Raw genomic sequence first — 21,356 nt, forward strand, 5'->3', positions numbered from 1 at the left:
AAAAATTTATATTTAAAATTAATGACAAATTAATAAATAATATTAATTTCATAATTTTAGGGCGAAAAATCGAAAATTTATTATTCAATTGATTTTTGATTAACATGGATTCAAGTTTAGGTCATCAAAATTTAAAATTTAACACAAATTTACAATTTTTATGGTGGTTTTTAATCATAGGTATCTAATTAAATTATTAATTAATTATGAAAATCAAATTAATTCTAAATTATTCCAATTTTCAACAAATTAATCATAATTACAAATTAGATTGCATAATTAATAAGGCTAGGCATTCAAACTTGTTAGACATATACAGTAGGTCAATCAAAAATTCAAGATTTATCAACAAGAATCGCAAATATTTAATTTAACATCTTAAATTTACGAAATTTTGCATTCGAAAAACTAAAACCTCCGAAAAGTCATAGTTAGGCTTGGAATTTGAGAATTCTGGGTTCGGCAGAAAAATATTCTTTTTGTCAAAATTTTAGAATGCCTTTTACATGCGGAATTGACACAAAAATCACTCGATTTGGATGAGTAACGAAGAAACTGCCGAAAAACTGCGTACGTATAATTAAATAAACGCAATTTGCAATTAATTAACAATTACAAAAATTAATCACCCCTTTTAATTCTTGCAAATTTGTAATATTTAACCATGTTCATGCAATTTAGATTATGAAAATAATAAGAGGCTCGTGATACCACTGTTAGGTTATGATTCATATGACAATTCATAAATCATGCGGAAAAACCATTAAGCCAGGAAAACATATTATTTACACATAATCATTTAGCATAGTTTAGATGCATACTCTTTGTTGCGTGCCTTCCCTAGCTGCGCCCGAACCGAACAAGAACAAGTCTTTAGGACTCCAAGTGTCGTCCCTCCGTAGATAGTCCACAGCACGTCCGGATCCGCCTTAAGATTGACCAACTAGAATCGCCCTTAAGGTACTTAGAATTTTCGGCACTTTATAGGCAATTGTATGACTGAATTTTGCTCTCAAAAACTCACTTTGAATAGTTGAATGCTCGATGTAAATATGTGACCCTAGGCACCTATTTATAGAGTTATGGAAAAGGATTTGGAATCCTATTAGGATACTAATTTATTTAATTATAATCCTACTAGGACTCTAATTAAATAAACTAAATCTTTTAGGATTAGATTTAATCATATGACAAATCCCGGTAGCTTTAGGATTCGAGTAGCACACAAACACACACGCACGCAAAGCAGCCCACGAGGGGCGCCATGCGCGCGCGCGCAGCCCTCGAGCTCGCAGCCCACTGCCGCAAGCCCACACGCTGCCGTAGCCTTAGCGCGCGCTGGGCCTGCCTTGCGGTGGGCCTGGCGCAGCCTTGGCTGGTGCGTTTGTGGCGCGCTGGTATGCTGGGCGATGGCCCGGCTTCGTGCTGGGCCTTCGTCTGGCAGGCCTCGTCCGATGCTAATTCGTACGATACGCTTCCGATTAATTTCCCGATTCTGGAATTCATTTCCGATACGAACAATATTCAATATTTCCGATTCCGAAATCAATTTCCGTTTCGAACAAATATTTAATATTTCCGTTTCCGGAATTATTTTCCGATTCCGATAATATTTCCGATTCTGACAATATTTCCGTTTCCGGCAATATTTCCGATTCCGGCAATATTTCCATTTCCGATAATATTTTCCGATACGTACCATGTTTCCGTTTCCGGCAACATCTACGACTTGGATAATATTTATATTTCCGATACGATCCATATTTCCGTTTCCGGCAATATCATCGTTTCCGGAGTATTCATTTCTTGCCTGTGACGATCTCAGCTCCCACTGAAACCAAGATCCGTCGATTCCGAATATCCATAGATGGAGTATTTAATGCCATTAAATACTTGATCCGTTTACGTACTATTTGTGTGACCCTACGGGTTCAGTCAAGAGTAAGCTGTGGATTAATATCATTAATTCCACTTGAACTGAAGCGGCCTCTAGCTAGGCATTCAGCTCACTTGATCTCACTGAATTATTAACTTGTTAATTAATACTGAACCGCATTTATTAGACTTAACATTGAATGCATACTTGGACCAAGGGCATTATTTCCTTCAAAGACAACTTCATTGCCCGAAAATCTCTTCTGTAGAGTCAGGAAGATTATATGCTCCAATAACAAATGAAGAGATTAGGGAGGCGATGTTTGCAATTGGGAAGGACAAGTCCCCAGGACCAGATGGAATGATTGCTGAATTTTTCCATCAGTTTTGGGGCAAAGTGGGGGATAAAGTGATTGAAGGAGTGAGAAGTTTTTTTTTAACAGGACTAATCTTAAAAGAATGGAACCAAGCGTTGTTGATTATGATCCCGAAAGTTGCTACTCTAGAGGTAGCTTCGCACTTTCGACCGATCGGATTATGTAATACGATTTATAAATGTGTTTCTAAGTGCATGGTCAAAAGGCTGAAGAATGTCCTCCCCACTCTGATTTCGGATTACCAACATGCCTTCATTCCAGGTCGAAATATAGAAGACAACATTTTGCTTAGCCATGAACTGTTAAATTCGATTAACACCAATAAAAGGAGAGAGATGGCTGTTCTTAAACTGGACATGTCAAAGGCGTATGATAGGGTAAATTGGCTGTTTCTGTTGAAGGTGTTAAAGAATTATGGGTTTTCGGATTGGTGGGTAGGTCTGATTTCGGAATGTGTCACAACGGTTTAATATAAAGTTCTTATTAATGGAAGAGCTTCAAAGGGATTTAAACCTAAATGCGGTCTTCGACAAGGAGACCCTCTCTCCCCTTATCTTTTCCTGTTTTGCATGGATATTCTCTCTCGTATGCTTCTGTTGGGAGAAAGCATTGGGCTTTTCAAAGGGATAAAAGTATGTAGGCGGGCTCCGTCGATAAATCATCTGTTCTTTGCATACGATGCCAAGTTGTTTTTTAGAGCAAATGAGGATTCGTGCGTTAATCTAATGAAAATAATCCATGATTTTGGGAAAATTTTGGGTCAGCGTTTGAATGAGAGGAAATCCTATGTTAAATTTTCGACTCATATGAAGGAGGAGCAAAAGAGGAAACTTAGGAATGTATTAGCAATTGCGGAGGTGGGAAAGTTAGGAGGCCATTTAGGAGCACCAATTGACCTAGGAAGAAGGAAGAAGGTAGAATTTCAGTTTCTCATTGATAAAATCCAAAACAGGATACTATCTTGGTCTTCCCTACATCTTTCACAAGCAACAAATGTTATTCTTATTCAATCGATTCTTCTTAGTGTTTCTTCTCATGTAATGAGATGTTTTAAAGTCCCTGCAGCAGTGACAAATAAAATAGACTCTCTTGTTACGAAATTCCTATGGGCAGGTAAGGGTGAGAAAGGAGTGCACTGGGTAGGACGCGGAATTGTTCAACGGCCAAAGAAGGAGGGTGGTTTGGGTGTTAGGGCGGCAGGTTTGTTAAATGATGCGATGTTATTTAAACAAGTACAACGGTTGATTAATAATCCGCAATTGTTAGCAACTAGGGTAATTACTAGTTTTGAAGGGGAATAATATTTTGGGTAGTAAAGAAGGGAAGAGGGTGGGAGTCTCATGGGGAAGAAGGGGGCTGTATCAGACTCATGGTAAATTCAAGGAAGGGTTGGCATGGAAAATAGGCAAGGGAACTAAAGTTTTAGCTTCTAGTATGGCTTGGGTGGGAGGCAAAGTACCTGAGGTTCGTTCGAATCAACTGATAGGTCCTTCTTCTAAATGGCGGGTGAGTGAATTTATTGAGAGTGAGTCCTCTTCATGGAAGCCAGAGTTGATTAGACAAAGGTTTGTTTGGAAAGATGCTTGTTCCATCTTGGCCATGGAAACTCCGAAGGGGGAGGTGGAGGATTTTAGATATTGGAAATACACCAAATCAGGTAGATTCTCGATAAGCTCAGGATATGAGTTTTTGTACAATAAAGTTTCGGAGGATACACAATATTTAGATGATCATGATTTGCGAGTTCTTCGTTTGGTATGGAGGATGAACATTTTGCCCAAATGGAGGTATTTTGTGTGGAAAGTGTTTTATGATGGCCTGGCGGTAAGGGTCAATTTGGCAAGTAGGGGCATGAATTGTGAGATAATTTGTAGCTATTGTGGCTCACGAGAGAAGGACTTACATCATGTTTTGAGGTTTTGCTCGGTGGCATACTTGAGTTGGATGTGTAGTCCGCTGCGAGTTGACCCTTTAAAAAATGAAGCGTGGCCATTAAAAGAATGGGTACGTAGCTATATCCTGCTCTATCATAGCGAGGATGGATGGAATGGGGGATGTGTCGAAAGCTTTATTGCATTGCTTTGGAGTCTGTGGAAAATGAGGAATTCAAGAATCTTTAGAGGAGAGGGGGGACACCCTGGTGCGGTTTTGAATGCAATGCATGGACATCTACAGGAAGTGAGTACCTTTAGAGCGCGGAATGAGAAGACATCTATTGATGGACCAAAGGAGCCCCCGGGTTACAATATGGTTCATATTGGGCGAGAAAAGGAGTTCCATAACAACTTTGTTGTCCAAGTGGATGGTTCTTGGGACAAGAAGTCTGGAAAGGCAGGTTGGGGAATGATTGTCACTACTAGCTGCTTGTTAGAAGGGGAGGAGTCGGCAGGTCAACATGGCCGAGCAGTTTCTTCAGATCACGCAGAAGCGAAAGCTTGTCTTCTAGCCCTAACTTGGGCCGCAGATAGGCGGATTGACCAAATTCGAATTAATACGGACTCGGCTGCTCTGGTTTCGTATCTTCGTAAGGAAAAGGTAAGTGATATTTCGATATTGGGTACGATTGGAGAAATCAAAACCTTGGGATCCACCTTCCGTCAATGCACAATTCTAAAGGTTCCAAGGGACGAAGTGCTGACTGCTCACAATTTGGCCAATTCTTGTAGGAATTTTGGATTTTCTGTTTTTTAATGTTGTTTGTTTTGTTTTGTAGCTATTGTCAAAAAAATAAAAAAAAATAAAAAAATTTATGGTCAAGTCAACTTATGGAATCCTTAAAAAATGTTGGTATTATGAGATAGAATATTTTTCATAATTTTTTGAAGGAATTAGGAATTAGAGTTGACTTTTACATGGCTTTGTTTAAGTTTAATTTATTTTTATTCGGTCAAATCGTGTACTCTCCAATTCTCAATTTTGATTTAGTTTGCTGCTGGTTCAAGCATCTGGATATTATGACAATATAATTTCATAATTTGTTTTCAACTTTCAAACAACATTATTTAGATTTGTTAACTTTTGTTCAAAGAATCAAAGATGATAATTTGTTATTATCCCCTTCTAATTCTAGCTGACACAATCGTTATTGATAGGTTAATATATGGCTTACGTACGTTAAAGTACAGGTTTAAAATTAAGAACAAAAGTCATAAACTTCTCAATAAACTAGCTAATTAGTCATTTTGATCTTATATCTCTAATTTATAAGCCGACTCATAAGCAGTTTAGCGTCACCATGAAATGTCAGAATGATCATTATTGACTTATTATTTAAATTGCTAAAAGAATGGTAAATAGTCTCAAAGAAAAGGGTTGAGGATAACGTAATTATCCAACCTGATAGAATGTCAGAAACCTACGAATTATATGATATCTAGTTTGTAAATAATACATCTCAGATATCACATAACTATACCACATATGCTATTCTATCATCTAGGAGGTCAAGTCCTCAACAGAAAGTTTTAAATAAGAAATTAGTATGAACAAATGACACAAATGTACCCGGCCCGGATCAATTCAATTCAATTCACAACTATATCTCTAATATAAACGTACAACGTAACAAGTCGGTCAAAATTTAGTATTACAACCATAATTGATTACCTTACATGGGAGCAAAACTCAACAAAATTGAAAATTTACAACCATAGTTTTTTTTGGAAAGAACTCATCTCAATCTATACCTAGTATTTAAAAAGGAAGACCATAGATTATTAGATGACATGTGTCATCCCCATCTTTCATCTATTAATTTGTTATTTTTTATATTTTATATTTTTTTCATTTTGTTATTTGTTATACAGAGTATTTTACAGTTTCAACACCTCTTCCACTTCATCTTCCTCATCAATTCACCATTTAATTCATATTTTTTTCAACTTTTAAATTCCAGCTTTATACAAATCATATATTCCCACTAAAATCACAAACTCTCAACAAAATTAGCACTTTAAAATATTGTGTATCAAATACTATATAATTGCCCGTTCATTGAACGGGCTCAGAAGCTAGTTCATATAAACAAGCAAGGGCATCAACATGCGAGGTTGAAATAGTCATTCCAATTGCTTGTAGCGCTTCTCATAGCAAAATCCAACTGATCTATAATTGAATAGAGGGCCCGACCACTCCAAACCTGGTTTACGACACCTCTTCTTCGGAGCTGTCTAACCTTCATATGTCTGCCAATATTAACACGCAGAAAACCAGAAAGATATGCTTGCTTTGGAAAAAGCGAACTTGGTGAATCCGAATCCCTTAAATAAACCTAAAATTGATGGATAGCGACCAACATATGAGAAAAATCTTTCCTACATTATCCATTTGAGCAAGAAAACAATATTGTTCCCTGTAATCCAAAGGCTCCATAAGATTGCTGTAAAATAAGTGTAACTATATTTTTTGTCATTTTTAACTAACTATAAGTCTATAAGGAACAACAAATTTTTATTTCATATAGTGGCTTAAAAAAAGGCTAGTCAAATGGTGTATTCAGAGTTCCACGCTCTTTCCACTCATTTATATAAAGGAACACAAATCCTACAAAAAATACCAACAAACCAAAACATCAAAAATATTCATCAACTCATACAAACAACCCTTTCAAAAATATTTCAAGTTAGTTATGGAATTCCCAAAAATAATATTCTTTTTATCTCTCCTTGTTTCCCTCTCATCCGCCACAAGTGTCGTTGACTTTTGTGTGGCGGATTTGAGATATCCCGGTACACCAGCAGGATATCCGTGTAGAAATCCTGCTAACCTAACAGCCGATGACTTTGTTTACTCTGGTCTTGCTGTTGAAGGCAACACATCAAACATCTTCAGTGTTGCTATAACTGGAGCGTTTGATGTCACGTTCCCAGCTCTAAACGGCCTAGGACTTTCCATTGTGAGGTTAGATATCGGAGTAAATGGAGTTGTACCGATCCACTCACATAGGGTATCAGAGGTTATACTGATGATTGAAGGGACAATAATCGCGGGGTTTATAGGCTCAGATAACACTGCTTACTATAGAACATTAACTCGAGGGGATATCATGATTTTTCCTGCATCGTTACTTCACTTCCAAGTTAATATAGGTGAGGCACCCGCTCTAGCGTTCGTTAGCTTAAATAGCCCTAATCCCGGATTCCAAACCTTTTCCACTTCTATAGCTGCAAATAATCTACCAACTGAAATAATTCGAAGGATCACTTTGATTGACGCGGCACAAGTGCGGAGGTTGAAGACCATCTTTAGTGGAACTAATTAATAAGATTATTTGAATGTCATTAATTTGGATTTGTGTGTTACCAAATAAAATAGTACAATTTGTATATACTTCATTACTTCTTATGTTTTTAGTGTGCCTTTGAATAATATATGCATGATATCATGCATATGTACTTTACTTGTAAAGTTGTAACTCATATATCTTTAAACCTCGTCAATGAAAGAATTTGTATTGCTTTGTGTGGAACATTGTTAATTTGTTAACATAAAAAAAACGCTTAAACTAGAAAATATAATCTCTTTTATTGTTCTTATTCCAAAAATTGACTCTCCGGAGCTTGCTTCACAATGCCGCCCTATTGGCCTATGTAATGTAGCTTACAATATTATTACGGAGGTAATCATCAACCGCATCAAGCCTATCCTTCGAATTCTTATCTCGAATACACAGGCAAGCTTTGTGCGCGGGAGACAAATCACCGAAAACATTGTGATAGTTTAAGAGGTGTTCCACACAATGAGAAAATTGATTTTGAGAAGGCTTATGACCGACTCCGTTGGACTTTCATTCGAGACACCTTATTGCAAATGAATTTGCCTCTACTGCTTATCAATGTGATTTTGCAATGCATATCCTCTGCCTCGATGCAAGTTCTTTGGAACGGAGAACCAACACAAAGCTTCAATCTCAGTAGGGGAATCCGCCAAGGCGATCCCTTGTCTCCCTACGTACTTATTTGTGATTTGTATGGAGTGCGACAATAGAGGATGTTATTGTGAAGGGAGATGGAAGCCAATAAGGGCAAGCAGAGATGGTCCATTACTCTCTTACCTGTTCTTTGCAGACGACATAATCTTATTTGCAGAAGCAAGCTTGGACCAACTCATTCGTACGTTGTCCCGACTCTCTATGGTTTAGGGTCATGAGATACAAATATTGTAAAGGGAGATGCGATGTGGATATGTTTGAACCTAGAGCAGGTATGTCAAATGTGTGGGCTAGCATTACAATTTACAACGAATGCTAAATTCCTAAGCGAAAGTATACATTCAGTAGTAGGCAATGGAGCAACTACCTTGTTTTAGGATCATCGTTGGTGCGACGGTTAGTGAAATGTGGTAGGATACCATAGGCTGGAAATTTGATACGTTGGCACACTACTTGCCAAAATATGCACTGAAACAAATTCAGTCATATGAGCTAAAGGATGATGCTGATGTTGGTGATTCACTTTACTATAGAGATGCCTCCAAGGGAAAGTTCACAATCAAGTCAACTCCACTGAAAATGATGAGTTAGATTATGAATATTATTTGGGACACATTATGGCACGCACCAGTCCAACAACGGATCCTGACTTTTATTTGGCTAGCCTCCCACGACAAACTAATGGGAAATGCTAATCGATTCAAACATAACATGACTGATAATTAGGGGTGTTCATAAAAAATCGTAACCGCGTACCGTACCGAAAACCGAAAAAACCGACCTAAATGGGCGGTAAACCGAACCGAAAAAATAATATAAACGGTTACGGTAACCGAACCGGCAAAATTAACGGTTAAACGGGTCGGTTACGGTTACAATTTTTGACAAAACGGTTAATCGAATAAACCGAAACTTATTTTTTCAAAAAAATTATTCAATTTGATTTAGTTGAAGGTGACAAAATCACAAAATTATAGGTGAAGTATTTTAGTAAAAAAATGTTTGTTTGTGCACAACTAGCCCAATTAGTGTACTTACTTCTTAGGCTCTTAGCCCATTAGTCCGTTCTTGAAACAATAAGTACGTTACTTCGTAATTTTGTTTGAATTTGATGAAATTGTGTAATTTTAGACGTTGTTTAGACTTATTTTTCTTTGACTTGATCTTCTATTACAAATTGTTGTTTTTTGTAAAAAAAAATAATACGATAAATGTGATCCAAAATAAAAATAAATAATTTAATAGCGGTTTATGGTTAACCGGGTAACCGTACCGAAACCGCGGTTAACCGTTTAAACGGTAACCGGTTTAAACGGTACGGTTACGGTTCATGAAAATGCCGAACCGAAATTTTCGGTTACCGAACCGAATCCAATTTCGGGACGGTTAACCACCCATGAACACCCCTACTGATAATCCCCCCTTAATTTGTGTCGGTTTGTGGTGTTTTACTTATGTACTTTTTATCAATTGAAGCTAGGCTTCCTCCTCTGAATCACAAAAAAGAAAAACAATTCCTAAAACCCCCTATTTCTAAGAAATGAACCCCCAAAAAAAATAAGTTCTTAAAACCCCCTATTTCTAAGAAATGAACCATTTACTTCTATTAAGAAACCAAGAGGATCCTGGTTCATCCCTTTGTCGATATATTTTGGGTTGGCGGCCCAATTTTCTTAATCAATCTTTTTATTCTTTATGCTTCACTCAACTCATATGAGCCATGTCCATACATTTGGACCATACCGGCCTAGAAATATCTACAAATTCTTGCTGATATGATACCATAGTTTCTACTCCCTCCTTCAATTTCTTTATTATTTTTTACGTTTAGTATTATACGCGCCGTTTAAGGACTAATTAAAATAAATTGAGAGTTCTTTTATTTTTATTTAAACAATATAAATTAAATAACGTTTATTTATAATGTTTTCACTTTTATCTAAAATTCGACATTGAGAAAGATTGAAAGATTTAAAGACCCAATGAAAAAGTGTAAGGGATTAAATATTCCAACAAATTATTGGTTAAAATAATCACTTCACACTATACATTTACTTTTAACCCTTTAATGGGTTATCTAATAATCTACCCTGGGTAGTTCTCGATTATGGATGTATGGCTTACAAATAATTAGTGGAAATGTTCTTTTCACCTGATTTTCACTTAATTGAACTCTCTAAACTTATTTGTAATTAATTAGAATTTATCAAAACTTATTTTAGTGGTATTGCACTTAAACAAAGTTTATCTTGTCGATACTTATCTGAACTTATTTTTCTTCATATAAGCTAGTGGAAATAAGTTGAATAGAGTAAAGGGGCTAAAGATTAAATTAAATATATGATCTTCTTGATCTAAAGTTTATGTTAATCACACACGTACAAAGCTTATTGACCGAAGACTAAGCTAATAGCTAATAGTAAACCTCCCTAAAAAAAAGTTAATAGTAAACCAAAATTGTTACTTCGTATTAAAAATGTAAATAAGGAATTTAACATATACAAAGCTTATTGACCGAAGACTAAGCTAATAGTAAACATTCAATCCACAAAGGCTCTATTTCAAGTGTGATCCATGCAACAAGTGGAGATGGTGTAAGGAAGAAGTTAAGTAAGAAAACATGCGGCAGTAACAAAATTGTTATTATATATTAAAAGAGACACCAGAAATGATACGTGTCAATTTCTGGTGCGATTTTTTCCCGCCAATAACCACTTTCCCAAAAAGGTGTATCTGTTTTATTTTATTTTTATTCTCTACCTTTTTTATAAACTATTTATGTATGGAAACAAAATTTAGTTCATAAATTATGGCAATAATAGATACGAAATAATAATTATTCTAATTTGGTAATATTTTAGTCAAATCGTTGTATTAATAATGGAAAATATATCACTCAATATTTTGGTCAAATTACCATATTAGCATTTTAAATATGCATATTAGATGAATAAATTTAAACGAGTATGTTAAAAATGTTATAACTATGCAGTAGTTTGGTAGATATTCAGTTAAATATTTTGTGAGAAAAATGATCAAAATCCGTGCGTGCACAGGATCTTGTCTAGTTGTTAACTGAAGTGTGCCTCTTCCTCTTCTTAGCTTCATTCACGCCCCTTTTTCTCTGTTTAGAGGGTCTACCAACACTCCTCTTGATCCCAGGGGGGTTAATGGTGGGAAGTCTGAACTCAGGCCACTGAGTGGGGTTAGGCATTGGGTGCAAATGCTGTGCATATGTTTGTTTATAAACAACCCCCTTTAAAAAAATCACCTTTAAACCATGTTTGAGAGGAATTCTCCACTCCAACCTCCTTACTTGCAGTTCATGCACACGTGTTGACTACATACCCTTCTAGTGGCCCTTAGCTTGTGAAGAAAACTCATAACAAAAATGATATAAAAAATTTTTAAAAAAATCTAAATTACAATAACCATTCAGAAAAGGGGTACTTATAAGCAAACAATAAGCAACAGCTACTTTTCAAACAAAAACTAGTCGTTGAGCATCAAACTGGATAATTTTAAGTTATGAATATTTAGTGAATTATGTTTCAGAATAGAGGTATTTGGTGAAATAAGTATCAAAATAGGTGTATTTGGTGAATTATGAAACTAGACTAACAGATGACTAACGGCGCCGTCAATAGTAAGGGTATCTTGGATATTAAGTCATTTGTGAAGGGCATTTGGTGTATTCTGAAAGTTGATGGACATTTGGTGAATTATTCTAAAACTAATTATAACACTACAAGAATTTGTATCTTTAACGACAACCTAATTACGACGGGTCAAAAATCCCGTCGCAAAAGCCTTTTTCGACGGGGCTAACAACCAAACAATGACGGGAATAACCGTCACAAATGTTTTTTACGACGGGTTTACGACGAATTTACGACGGAATTTCTATTAACGACGGCCCCCTTTTATGACGGGTTCGCGACAGGAAATCCCGTCGTTAATCAACGATTATTGGTCTTTCGCGACGGGATTTCCCGTCGTTAATAGTACAATTTCTTGTAGTGTAAAATTAATTAAATCCTAGGTAAATTAACATTTTCTTGAAATAACTGATTATAAAATTAATTAAATCCTAGGTTCATTAACTGAATGTGATTGTTTGTTTGTTAGAGACTACGATGTCATTGACTAATTATCTAATTACATCGAAATTATTAGTGTTATAGATTACGTGTATCGCTCCTTCCCCGAACCCATAAGCTGGAGTAATTGAGTTAAAATATTTAGTATGAACATTCAACATTTCAACGTTCAACATTCAACAGTCTTTAGCTTTGAATCAAGTTGTTAAAATGATTTATTTTAGTTAATTAACGAGCAAGACTCCTAAACCATCTCGTATACGCAATATATTTAGTACCATACCTTAAATATTTTGCCATTTGTTTTCTCTCTATCTCTCTCCTGGGCCCACTTTATCAACTTATGTGCATATTTTGTAACCCACTTTTTAATAAAGTAACTAGTGTGTGGTCCGGACGATATCCCGATTGCTACTTTGAATAATTAAAATTCGACATTATTCTCAGCTCAATATTTGACCAAAATGCATGTACGTAGTCCATTAAAGTGAAAAGATTAATTAAATTCATCAGCTACAAATGTGCATTACGTCATTTATCATGCCAAGTGATTTTTCAATTAGATCATCTCACAATTCGTCTAATTTATTTTCTAATGGAACTAAGTGATTCAAATTAATAAATACCAAAATTAGATATATGCAGGGTATGTCTATAGTTGATGTTTATGAGACATATAGTATCATGTTTAATTTGTGGTTTTCCTAATATTTTAATTATTATTTTATTCCAATACAGTTCATAAGAAATAAAGGTAACATAAAGAAATTGTTGTTTTCAACTTCACGTTATATGTATTTATAAGTTAAAGTACATGAATTAACACCAATTAGTGGTTGGTTAAGATGGTAATGAGAGTTAATCTCCAAACTTGAGGTCTTGTGTTCAAATCTTATTGTAATGATTTTTGTTGTCAATAACATCACACAACCTTGGTGAATGGATGATGTGGCGTAAATAGGAGAGTTATACGTGGCACATAAACTTTTCTCGCAATGCCTTTTAATATATTAGTATAGACTAGTGTGTGATCAGGGCGATGCCTCGATCGCTACATTGAATAGTTAAAATTTTAGATTTTTCTTGAGCTTAATATTTGACGAAATGCATGTATACCTTAAAGTGAAAAACATCAATTAAGTTTGTCAACTACACAGACACACTACGTCATTTATCATGCCAGGTAATTTTTGAATTAGATCATCTTACAATTGTATAATTTGTTTTCTAGTGGAACTAAGTGCTTCAAATTAATAACACCAAATTAGATATAAGCAGCCATGCAAGGTATTTCTATAGTTGATGCTTATGAGATTCATGACATCATGTTTCTTCATAGTTGTTCAAATTATTATTATTATTATTTTCAAAATATTCCATAGAAAATAAAAAATCAAATAAAAATTTAGTTGGTTTAGGCTTCATGTTAACATTTATTTATAAATTAATGTGAAGAAATAAACCACAATTGGTGGTTGGTTAAGATGGTAATGAGAATTATCATTTAGACATGATCTAGAGTTTAAACCTCGTTGTATTGATTTTTGGTTATCCATGACATGACATACCACTTGGTGAGTGAATTATGTGGCGCAAAGGGAAGAGTACTACGTGACACATAAATCATACAGTCATAACTTTAATTCCTAAAACTAAATGCCCTAAAGATGTGAGTGAATTTAGGCCTATTTCTTGTTGTAATACTTTATATAAATGAATTACAAAGGTTTTATGTGGGAGGCTCGGGCAGGTGCTGCCTGATCTCATTCTTGAAAATCAAGGTGGGTTTGTACATGGTAGATTCATTGTGCATAACATCATGGTTGTTCAGGATTTGGTGAGGCAATATGGAAGGAAGGGTGTGAAGCCTAGTTGTCGATCTCATGAAAATTGATTTGCAAAAAGCATATGATATTGTTGATTGGCAGTTTCTTCAGGAATTAAATGTTAGAATATTTGGATTTTCCTCAACAGTTTGTGGATCTAGTCATGCAGTGTGTTTCCACCCCTATGTTCTCATTGATGTTCAATGGCTCTATGCTTGGTTTCTTTAAATCCAAGACGGGTTTGAGGCAAGGAGATCCTATTTTCACCCTCTTATTTGTCATTTGTATGGAATATTTGTCCAGAATCTTGCACAAAATGTGTGACTTGTCTTTATTCAGATTTCATCCAAGGTGTAAAGAGATTAAGCTTACCCATTTGTGCTTTGCTGAGGACTTGATACTCTGCTGCAAGGGTGATTATCCTTCTACCTTGTTACTGCTGCAAGCCTTTAAGCTATTCTCTAATTCTTCTGGTCTTAAAGCTAACCAAAGGAAGTCCTCCATCTATTGTCATGGTATGCCAGAAAGAGATGTTCAGAGAGTAGTAGATGTGTCTATTTTTACCAGAAGTTTGCTTCCTTTTAAGTATTTGGGTGTTCCAATTTGTTCCAAAAAGATCTCAGTTGCTCAATGTAGTCATCTAGTGGATAAAATCATAGCCAGAATCAAGATATGGAGTTCCGAAAACCTCTCCTACTCTGCAAGAATGCAGCTGTTTAATTTTGTGCTGCTGAGTTTGCATATATACTGGGCTCAGATTTATGTGTTGCCAAAGAGTGTGTTGCAGGAAATTGTTAAGATTTGTAGGGCTTTTTTGTGGAGTGGTCAAACTTATAGTCAGAAACCTAGTAATATTGCTTGGGAGAAAACTTGTTGTGGGAAACAAGCTAGTGGATTGGGGTTTAGGGATGTCATCTTGTGGAATACTGCAGCAATGGGTAAGTATGTATGGGAAATAGTTACTAAGCAAGATAATGTGTGGATTAAGTGGGTTTCTTCTGTGTATCTCAAGGATGGGGATTGGTGGGAGTACCAACCTCCTGTTTCTGCAAGTTGGTATTGGAAGCAAATATGTAAGACAAAAGATTAGTTGAAACAATTTTTCACTGAAACAGAATTAGGGGCAATGACTACTTATTATGTGAAACAGTTTTATGAGAAACTAGTTGGGACTAAGCCTAGAGTGCACTGGGATAAAGTGGTGTGGAATAGACTGAACATCCCCAAGCACAGATTTATTGGTTGGTTAGCCATACAGTCAAGACTTCAGACCACTTCAAAGCTAGCCAGAATTGGTGTTAGTCAGTCAGCTAATTATTTGATCTGTAGCCAGGTTGATGAAACCCATCAGCATTTGTTTTTTCAATGCATTTACAGTAATGAGTGTCTCAGAGCAGTCAAAGAATGGCTAGGTGTTTCAGTTGCCAGCAGCAGCTTGATTCATTTGGTTAGACAAGTTGGGCATAGTAGAATTTCCAAGTTCAGGAAACAGGTTTGTTATGCAGCCATTGTAGCAGCAGTGTATCTGATTTGGCAATGTAGGAATACTCGTTTCTGGGAGAGCTGTGTTCCTACTGTGAGTCACATTGTGACTAAGTTGAAGCAAATGGTGAGAGGTAGAATTCAAACCGTTATGCCTAAGAGTGTCAGTAGAAAGGATAGTGATTGGTTTATGTCTTTGTAATGCCCATCAGTTTGCTTTGTTTTGGCAGCCTTGTATAGCTTGTTTTTTGCTGACTCCTTGTAGGCAGGGTCCAACTTAGTTGGTTCGTATTGCTTGGAGTTAGCCTAGGTTGTATTCTTGTCTGATCATTAATATTATCTCTCACTTTCTTAGCAAAAAAAAGAAGACTTCAATGCTACAAACTAATATGTCTGATCTTAATCTTAGGTGAATCACATGCCATGTCAGCAAAATTCAAGTTTTAATACTTAGCTCTAATGTTGCTCTTAATGGGTTGTACTACGTAAGTTAATTAGCTTAATTACCTATTATTTCATATTAATTACGCCGGCCAATACATACTCCCTCCGTTTCTTTTTGTTTGTTACGTATTCCTTTTAGGGTGTTTCACGATGTTTGTTATGTGGAAGAATCTTTCCTTTTATAAATTTATTATACTGTCATTTTTTGTGTCAGCTTTTAATTTTAATTGGTCCAATTTTTTCAACTTATTAATTTTTTTTACAATTTCCTAAGTATGTTAAGTTAGCAATCTGTGTGCTTTTCCATTATTGGTTCATTCTGATAAATAAAACAATCTTATTGTTTATTGTAATGATTAGTGGATTGATATTCTACTTGAGTTTATTTTTTAATAAAAATAAAAAATCTTTATTATATGTTAATAAACGTGTAAAAGTACAAACCTAACAAATAAAAAGAAACGAAGGGAGTAGCGTAATTTCCATTCCGTTATTCAAAGCTTAATTCCAATACATCCACAGATTAAGGTTGTCCGTGTGTATAGGGAAAACAGGAAGAAAACTAAAGAAATTAATAAATTTACGTATTATTAAGTCATTACTTTATCAAAAGGTCTTGTGCGCACAAGGTGTACAATAAATTTATTGTACACCAAGATAACTTTTACTCATTTTTGTGTAACTTTAATCTAGTTTTGATTAACTTTTATATTAGTAAAAAAAATTTGATAGATAAATATTTTAAAGTGTTAAATGATTATTTTTATACATTATTAGTGATTTAGAAGAAATAAGTTTTATTAAAATGAAAAAAAAAAATACTTAAAAATAGATAACTTTTACATATATAAGCTTAACTTTTAAGCATTTTGAGTTAACTTTTACTCTGGTGTACAATATTTATTGTACAACCTTTGTAAATAAGAATTTGTGTTACCTTATTATGTCTTGGAGATACACCTGTAGAACTGAAATGTCCGTTATTTGTCCCATTACTGCGTAGTAGAGCTGTCAAATCTCAACCCGAATCGTTGAACCCGCTGGGTTAATCCGATTCGTTAAGAACCCGAACCGTTAATAACCCGTTAGTTGGAACCCGAAAACTAACCGAACCGATAACATTCAACCCGAACCCGAACCGTCTCGAAAATATTAAACCGATTAAGACCCGATACCCGATAACAAACCGTCCGCGTCAACCCGAAACCGTTTCTACCCGAACCGAATGGACCCGAAAACCGTTAATGACCCGATTTATTTCAACCCGAACCGTTTCGACCCGGGAAAAACCCGTTCACAACCCGAATTGTTTCAACCCGAACCGTTTACAACCCGAATCGTTTCAACCCGGACCGTTTACAACCCGGAATGTTTCAACCCGAACCGTTTAAAACCCGAACCGTTTACAACCCCTAACCCGTTTACACCCCGTTTAATTCAAACCGTTCATAACCCGCCTCAAAAAAAAGTTTTTACTTGAAATATTTTCCGTCAAACCAAACAGAGCCGAAATGCTAAGATATCAAATGATATACTCCGTAATTCGTAAGTAATTGTACTTCTTAAACCTTTATAAATCAAGGATATAATTCAATGTGCGTTGTTCAACCGAGTATTCGAACTGTTGTTTATCAACCGACTAAGTAACTAAACATGTTATCATTTAACATATTGTTCTGTATTAGATGTATTTCCAATATAGATATATTATTGTATAGTTATAGTCTTGTAGAATTGAATGTGCACTCTTTTTATTGACTCGTATTCAACTGACAAATTGTCTAATCGATCATTAAACTAAATTGATCTAATTCAATACCTTATAAGCTTATAAGCTTTTAACCTAAGAACTAATCGAAAAACTATGCTATTTTAATTGAATCGACTTAATTCATTAACAATTGAACTTGTTTGTCTCGTTTCGTTAATGAACATGTTAGTCTCGTTGTTGTTTAAACCAATATGAATATATGACAAACTTGTATTTACAAACTTAACAAATCAATTACGTATTAATTCATCATTATCGATTATTAACTACTACGTTATTAGTATTTAGTTCATCAATACATGTTTCATGATACTCTGGCATGGTGGGAGAGGGCATAGATGATTTTGATTCCATTTGTATCATTTGATTGATAAATATTACATGACATAATAAAAGACATTGACTGACTTTTCTTAATTAAGTTTATGAAATTAATTGGATAGTGAACATTAATACATTAGTTGTTCGTCAAAAAAGAAAATAACATTAGTTATAAATCATGTAATCAAATTATATGGCCTCTTTTACGTGTCACTTTGCTTTAATAATGTAGATATTATAGTATAAACGTATTAAAAATTGTGACTTTAGTAATATCTCGACATTGTTTGTAATTTGTATCCGAATTGATCTAACTAAACATGAAACCGACCCGATATGAACCCGACCCGACTACAATCCGGCTAAACCCGTTAACAAACCGAACCGAATTGACCCGGCCCAACATGACTCGACCCGGTATGAACCCGGCCCGATATGAAACCGACCCGTTATGAACCCGACCCGTTATGAACCCGACCCGATATGAACCTGAACCAATATGAACCCGACTTAACCCGGTTATGACCCGACCAAATATGAACCGACCCGATATGAACCCGACCGATACGAACCCGACCCGTTATGAACCGGACTTGATATGAACCCGACCCGATATGAACCCGTAACACATAACCCGAACCCGAACCGAACCGTTAAAATTTCAACCCGACCCGAACCGAACCGATAACAAAATGAACCGGTTTCAACCCGAACCGAAACCGAACCGATGACCCGATTTGACACCCCTACTGCGTAGGCTTGCTGTAATTTAAGTTAGGATCGTTAAAAAGTGACCTGATTCGAAAAATTGATCGAAATAAGTTACTCCTTCCGTTTCATTTTGTTTGTTACGTTTGGACTTTTGCACGTTTATTAATGTATAATATAGATTCTTTTCTTTTTTATTAAAAAATTAACCCAAATAAAACCTCAATCCACTAATCACTACAACAACCAATAAGATTGTTTTATTTATCAAAATGAACCAATAATGAAAAAGCACAAAGATTGCTAACTTAACATACTTGGGAAATGGTAAATAAATTTAATGAGTTGAAAAAGTTGACCAATTAAAATTAAGAGTGGGCACAAAAAATAACACTATAATAAGTTTATAAATAGAAAGATTCTTCCATGTAACAAACAAAATGAAACACCCTAAAAGGAATACGTAACAAACAAAAAGAAACGGAGGGAGTAATTGACGTTTGAACCGACTATGCCCGAGAGGCCGAGAAATAGGGATCTCAAAACCGAACAAAACGCGATTTCGATTTAACCTGTGAAGTTAAGATCCCAATTTGGACTGTTAGCAAACCAAGAAGACTTATAACTCGATTTCCACTTCTAATGAGTAGATTCCATATCCGATCTGATAGCAATCCAAAAATCGATGTTATCTGATAACAATGTGATCGACCCGGCCCGATATAACCCAGTATCTTATTTAACCCTACACACGTCAACCTGAGTCCAAATTCACACACTTTCTATATTTTGTTAATTGGGACTTGGGAGGGTATTAATTTCTATATGAAAAACAATAGTAATTCCTCCGTTTCTTTTTTTTCTTTTTTTTTTTTTTTTTGTTTTTTTACGTTTGGCTTTTTACACGTTTATTAACTACTAATTAATGTACATTGAAATTCCTCCATTATTTTTATTAAAACAAGACAATTATGTTTATTTATAATGTTTTCACTATATCAAAATTCTGGATATTAGAAAAATGAGAAAAAATTAATCTCTCAATGGAAAAGTGTAAAAAATTAAATGACCCAATGAATTTAATTGGTTAAAATAATTATTGGACACAAATTTTTATAGAACATTAAAGAATTTACATGATAATATAAAAGAAAATATAAAGAATATTTTAAAACACCCAAAAAGGAAAACGTAAAGAACAAAAAGAAACGGAGGAAGTACAATGTAGTAGTTAGTCTAATTAACTTTTAGTTGTTTTCACAAACTATTCAAAGAACAAATTTTATTTGAAAGGGATCATACACTAATGATTAAAAAATCATAAGTCATAAGTCGATTAAAAATTTAGTAACTAATCGATTAAAAAATTGAAGGGGTCGGAAAGCCAATCCATATAAGCAATGACGACAATGAAATTAAATCATAATTCCTTGCATGGCAAGATAACACAAAATTAAGAACACTTCCACACGACCTTCTCCTTCTATATAAAGGAAACCAAATTCCAACAATGAAATTCAACATACAAACTACAAACAACTACACAACTCACACTCATTTTCAAAAACATTTCAATTAAGCATGGACCTTTCCAAAATTTTCATTATCTTCTCTCTCATGGTTTCTTTCACGTCCGCCACCAGTGTTATCGACTTTTGTGTGGCGGACTTCAACTTTCCTGTTACACCAGCAGGATATCCTTGCAGGAATCCTGCTAACCTAACAGTGGATGACTTTGTTTTTTCAGGTTTGAGTGTCGCTGGTAACACATCAAACATATTCAATGTTGGTGTAACTGCAGCATTCGACCTTACTTTCCCTGCCTTGAACGGTCTAGGCATTTCATTGGCACGGTTAGATATAGGAGTGGGCGGAGTTGTTCCAATCCACTCACACAGAGTATCAGAAGTTATCCTGATGATTGAAGGAACTATTATTGCCGGGTTTATAGGTTCAGATAACACTGCGTACTATAAAACGTTGAACAAGGGAGATATTATGATATTCCCACATACGTTACTTCACTTCCAAGTTAACGTAGGCGATGCTCCGGCTCTTGCATTTGTTAGCTTAAACAGTGCAAACCCTGGTTTCCAATTTATTACCACTTCTATTGGAGCAAATGATCTACCAACTGAAATAGTTCAAAGGATCACTTTGTTTGATGCTGCACAAGTGCGCAGGGTCAAGAGACTCTTTGGTGGCACTAATTAAAAATATATATTTCATATTCATATATTTGAATGTCACTTGATTATGTGTGTTACCTTTCTAGTTTCTACTACTTGTCATGTCATGTTAAAATTTATGAAAATGTATGTTGTATAATTGAATAATAATAGGTACGATGTCGATTATTGATCATAATTGTACTAGTTTTATTTTCCTCGTCAATATATAAATAAAATTGTTAGTATTTGTGATATGGTTGTACGTACAAATATATGTCAATATATTGTATTTTAACTAGCATTTTGACCTGTGCAATGCACGAGAGTATTTTGTAAAGTTTTATAAGAACTT

At 35.1% G+C, this 21,356-nt stretch overlaps 3 protein-coding genes across 3 annotated transcripts; all 3 read left to right on the forward strand.

Annotated features, from left to right (window-relative positions):
- Positions 1-6,791: 6,791 nt before the first annotated feature.
- LOC110804447 (auxin-binding protein ABP19a-like) lies at positions 6,792-7,719 on the forward strand. The gene has a single exon (XM_022010039.2). The coding sequence runs from the start codon at positions 6,880-6,882 to the stop codon at positions 7,510-7,512; it is 633 nt and encodes a 210-aa protein (XP_021865731.1). The 5' UTR covers positions 6,792-6,879; the 3' UTR covers positions 7,513-7,719.
- Positions 7,720-15,233: 7,514 nt separating this feature from the next.
- LOC110804448 (uncharacterized) lies at positions 15,234-15,791 on the forward strand. Its single transcript, XM_022010040.1, has one exon. It carries the CDS (start codon positions 15,234-15,236, stop codon positions 15,789-15,791), a length of 558 nt encoding a protein of 185 aa, XP_021865732.1.
- A 4,550-nt stretch (positions 15,792-20,341) lies between these two features.
- On the forward strand, positions 20,342-21,256 carry LOC110804445 (auxin-binding protein ABP19b-like). The gene has a single exon (XM_022010038.2). It carries the CDS (start codon positions 20,415-20,417, stop codon positions 21,045-21,047), a length of 633 nt encoding a protein of 210 aa, XP_021865730.1. The 5' UTR covers positions 20,342-20,414; the 3' UTR covers positions 21,048-21,256.
- The last annotated feature ends 100 nt before the right edge of the window (positions 21,257-21,356 follow it).

This window comes from Spinacia oleracea, chromosome 2 (assembly GCF_020520425.1).
Source record: "Spinacia oleracea cultivar Varoflay chromosome 2, BTI_SOV_V1, whole genome shotgun sequence".
Lineage (NCBI taxonomy): Eukaryota > Viridiplantae > Streptophyta > Magnoliopsida > Caryophyllales > Amaranthaceae > Spinacia > Spinacia oleracea.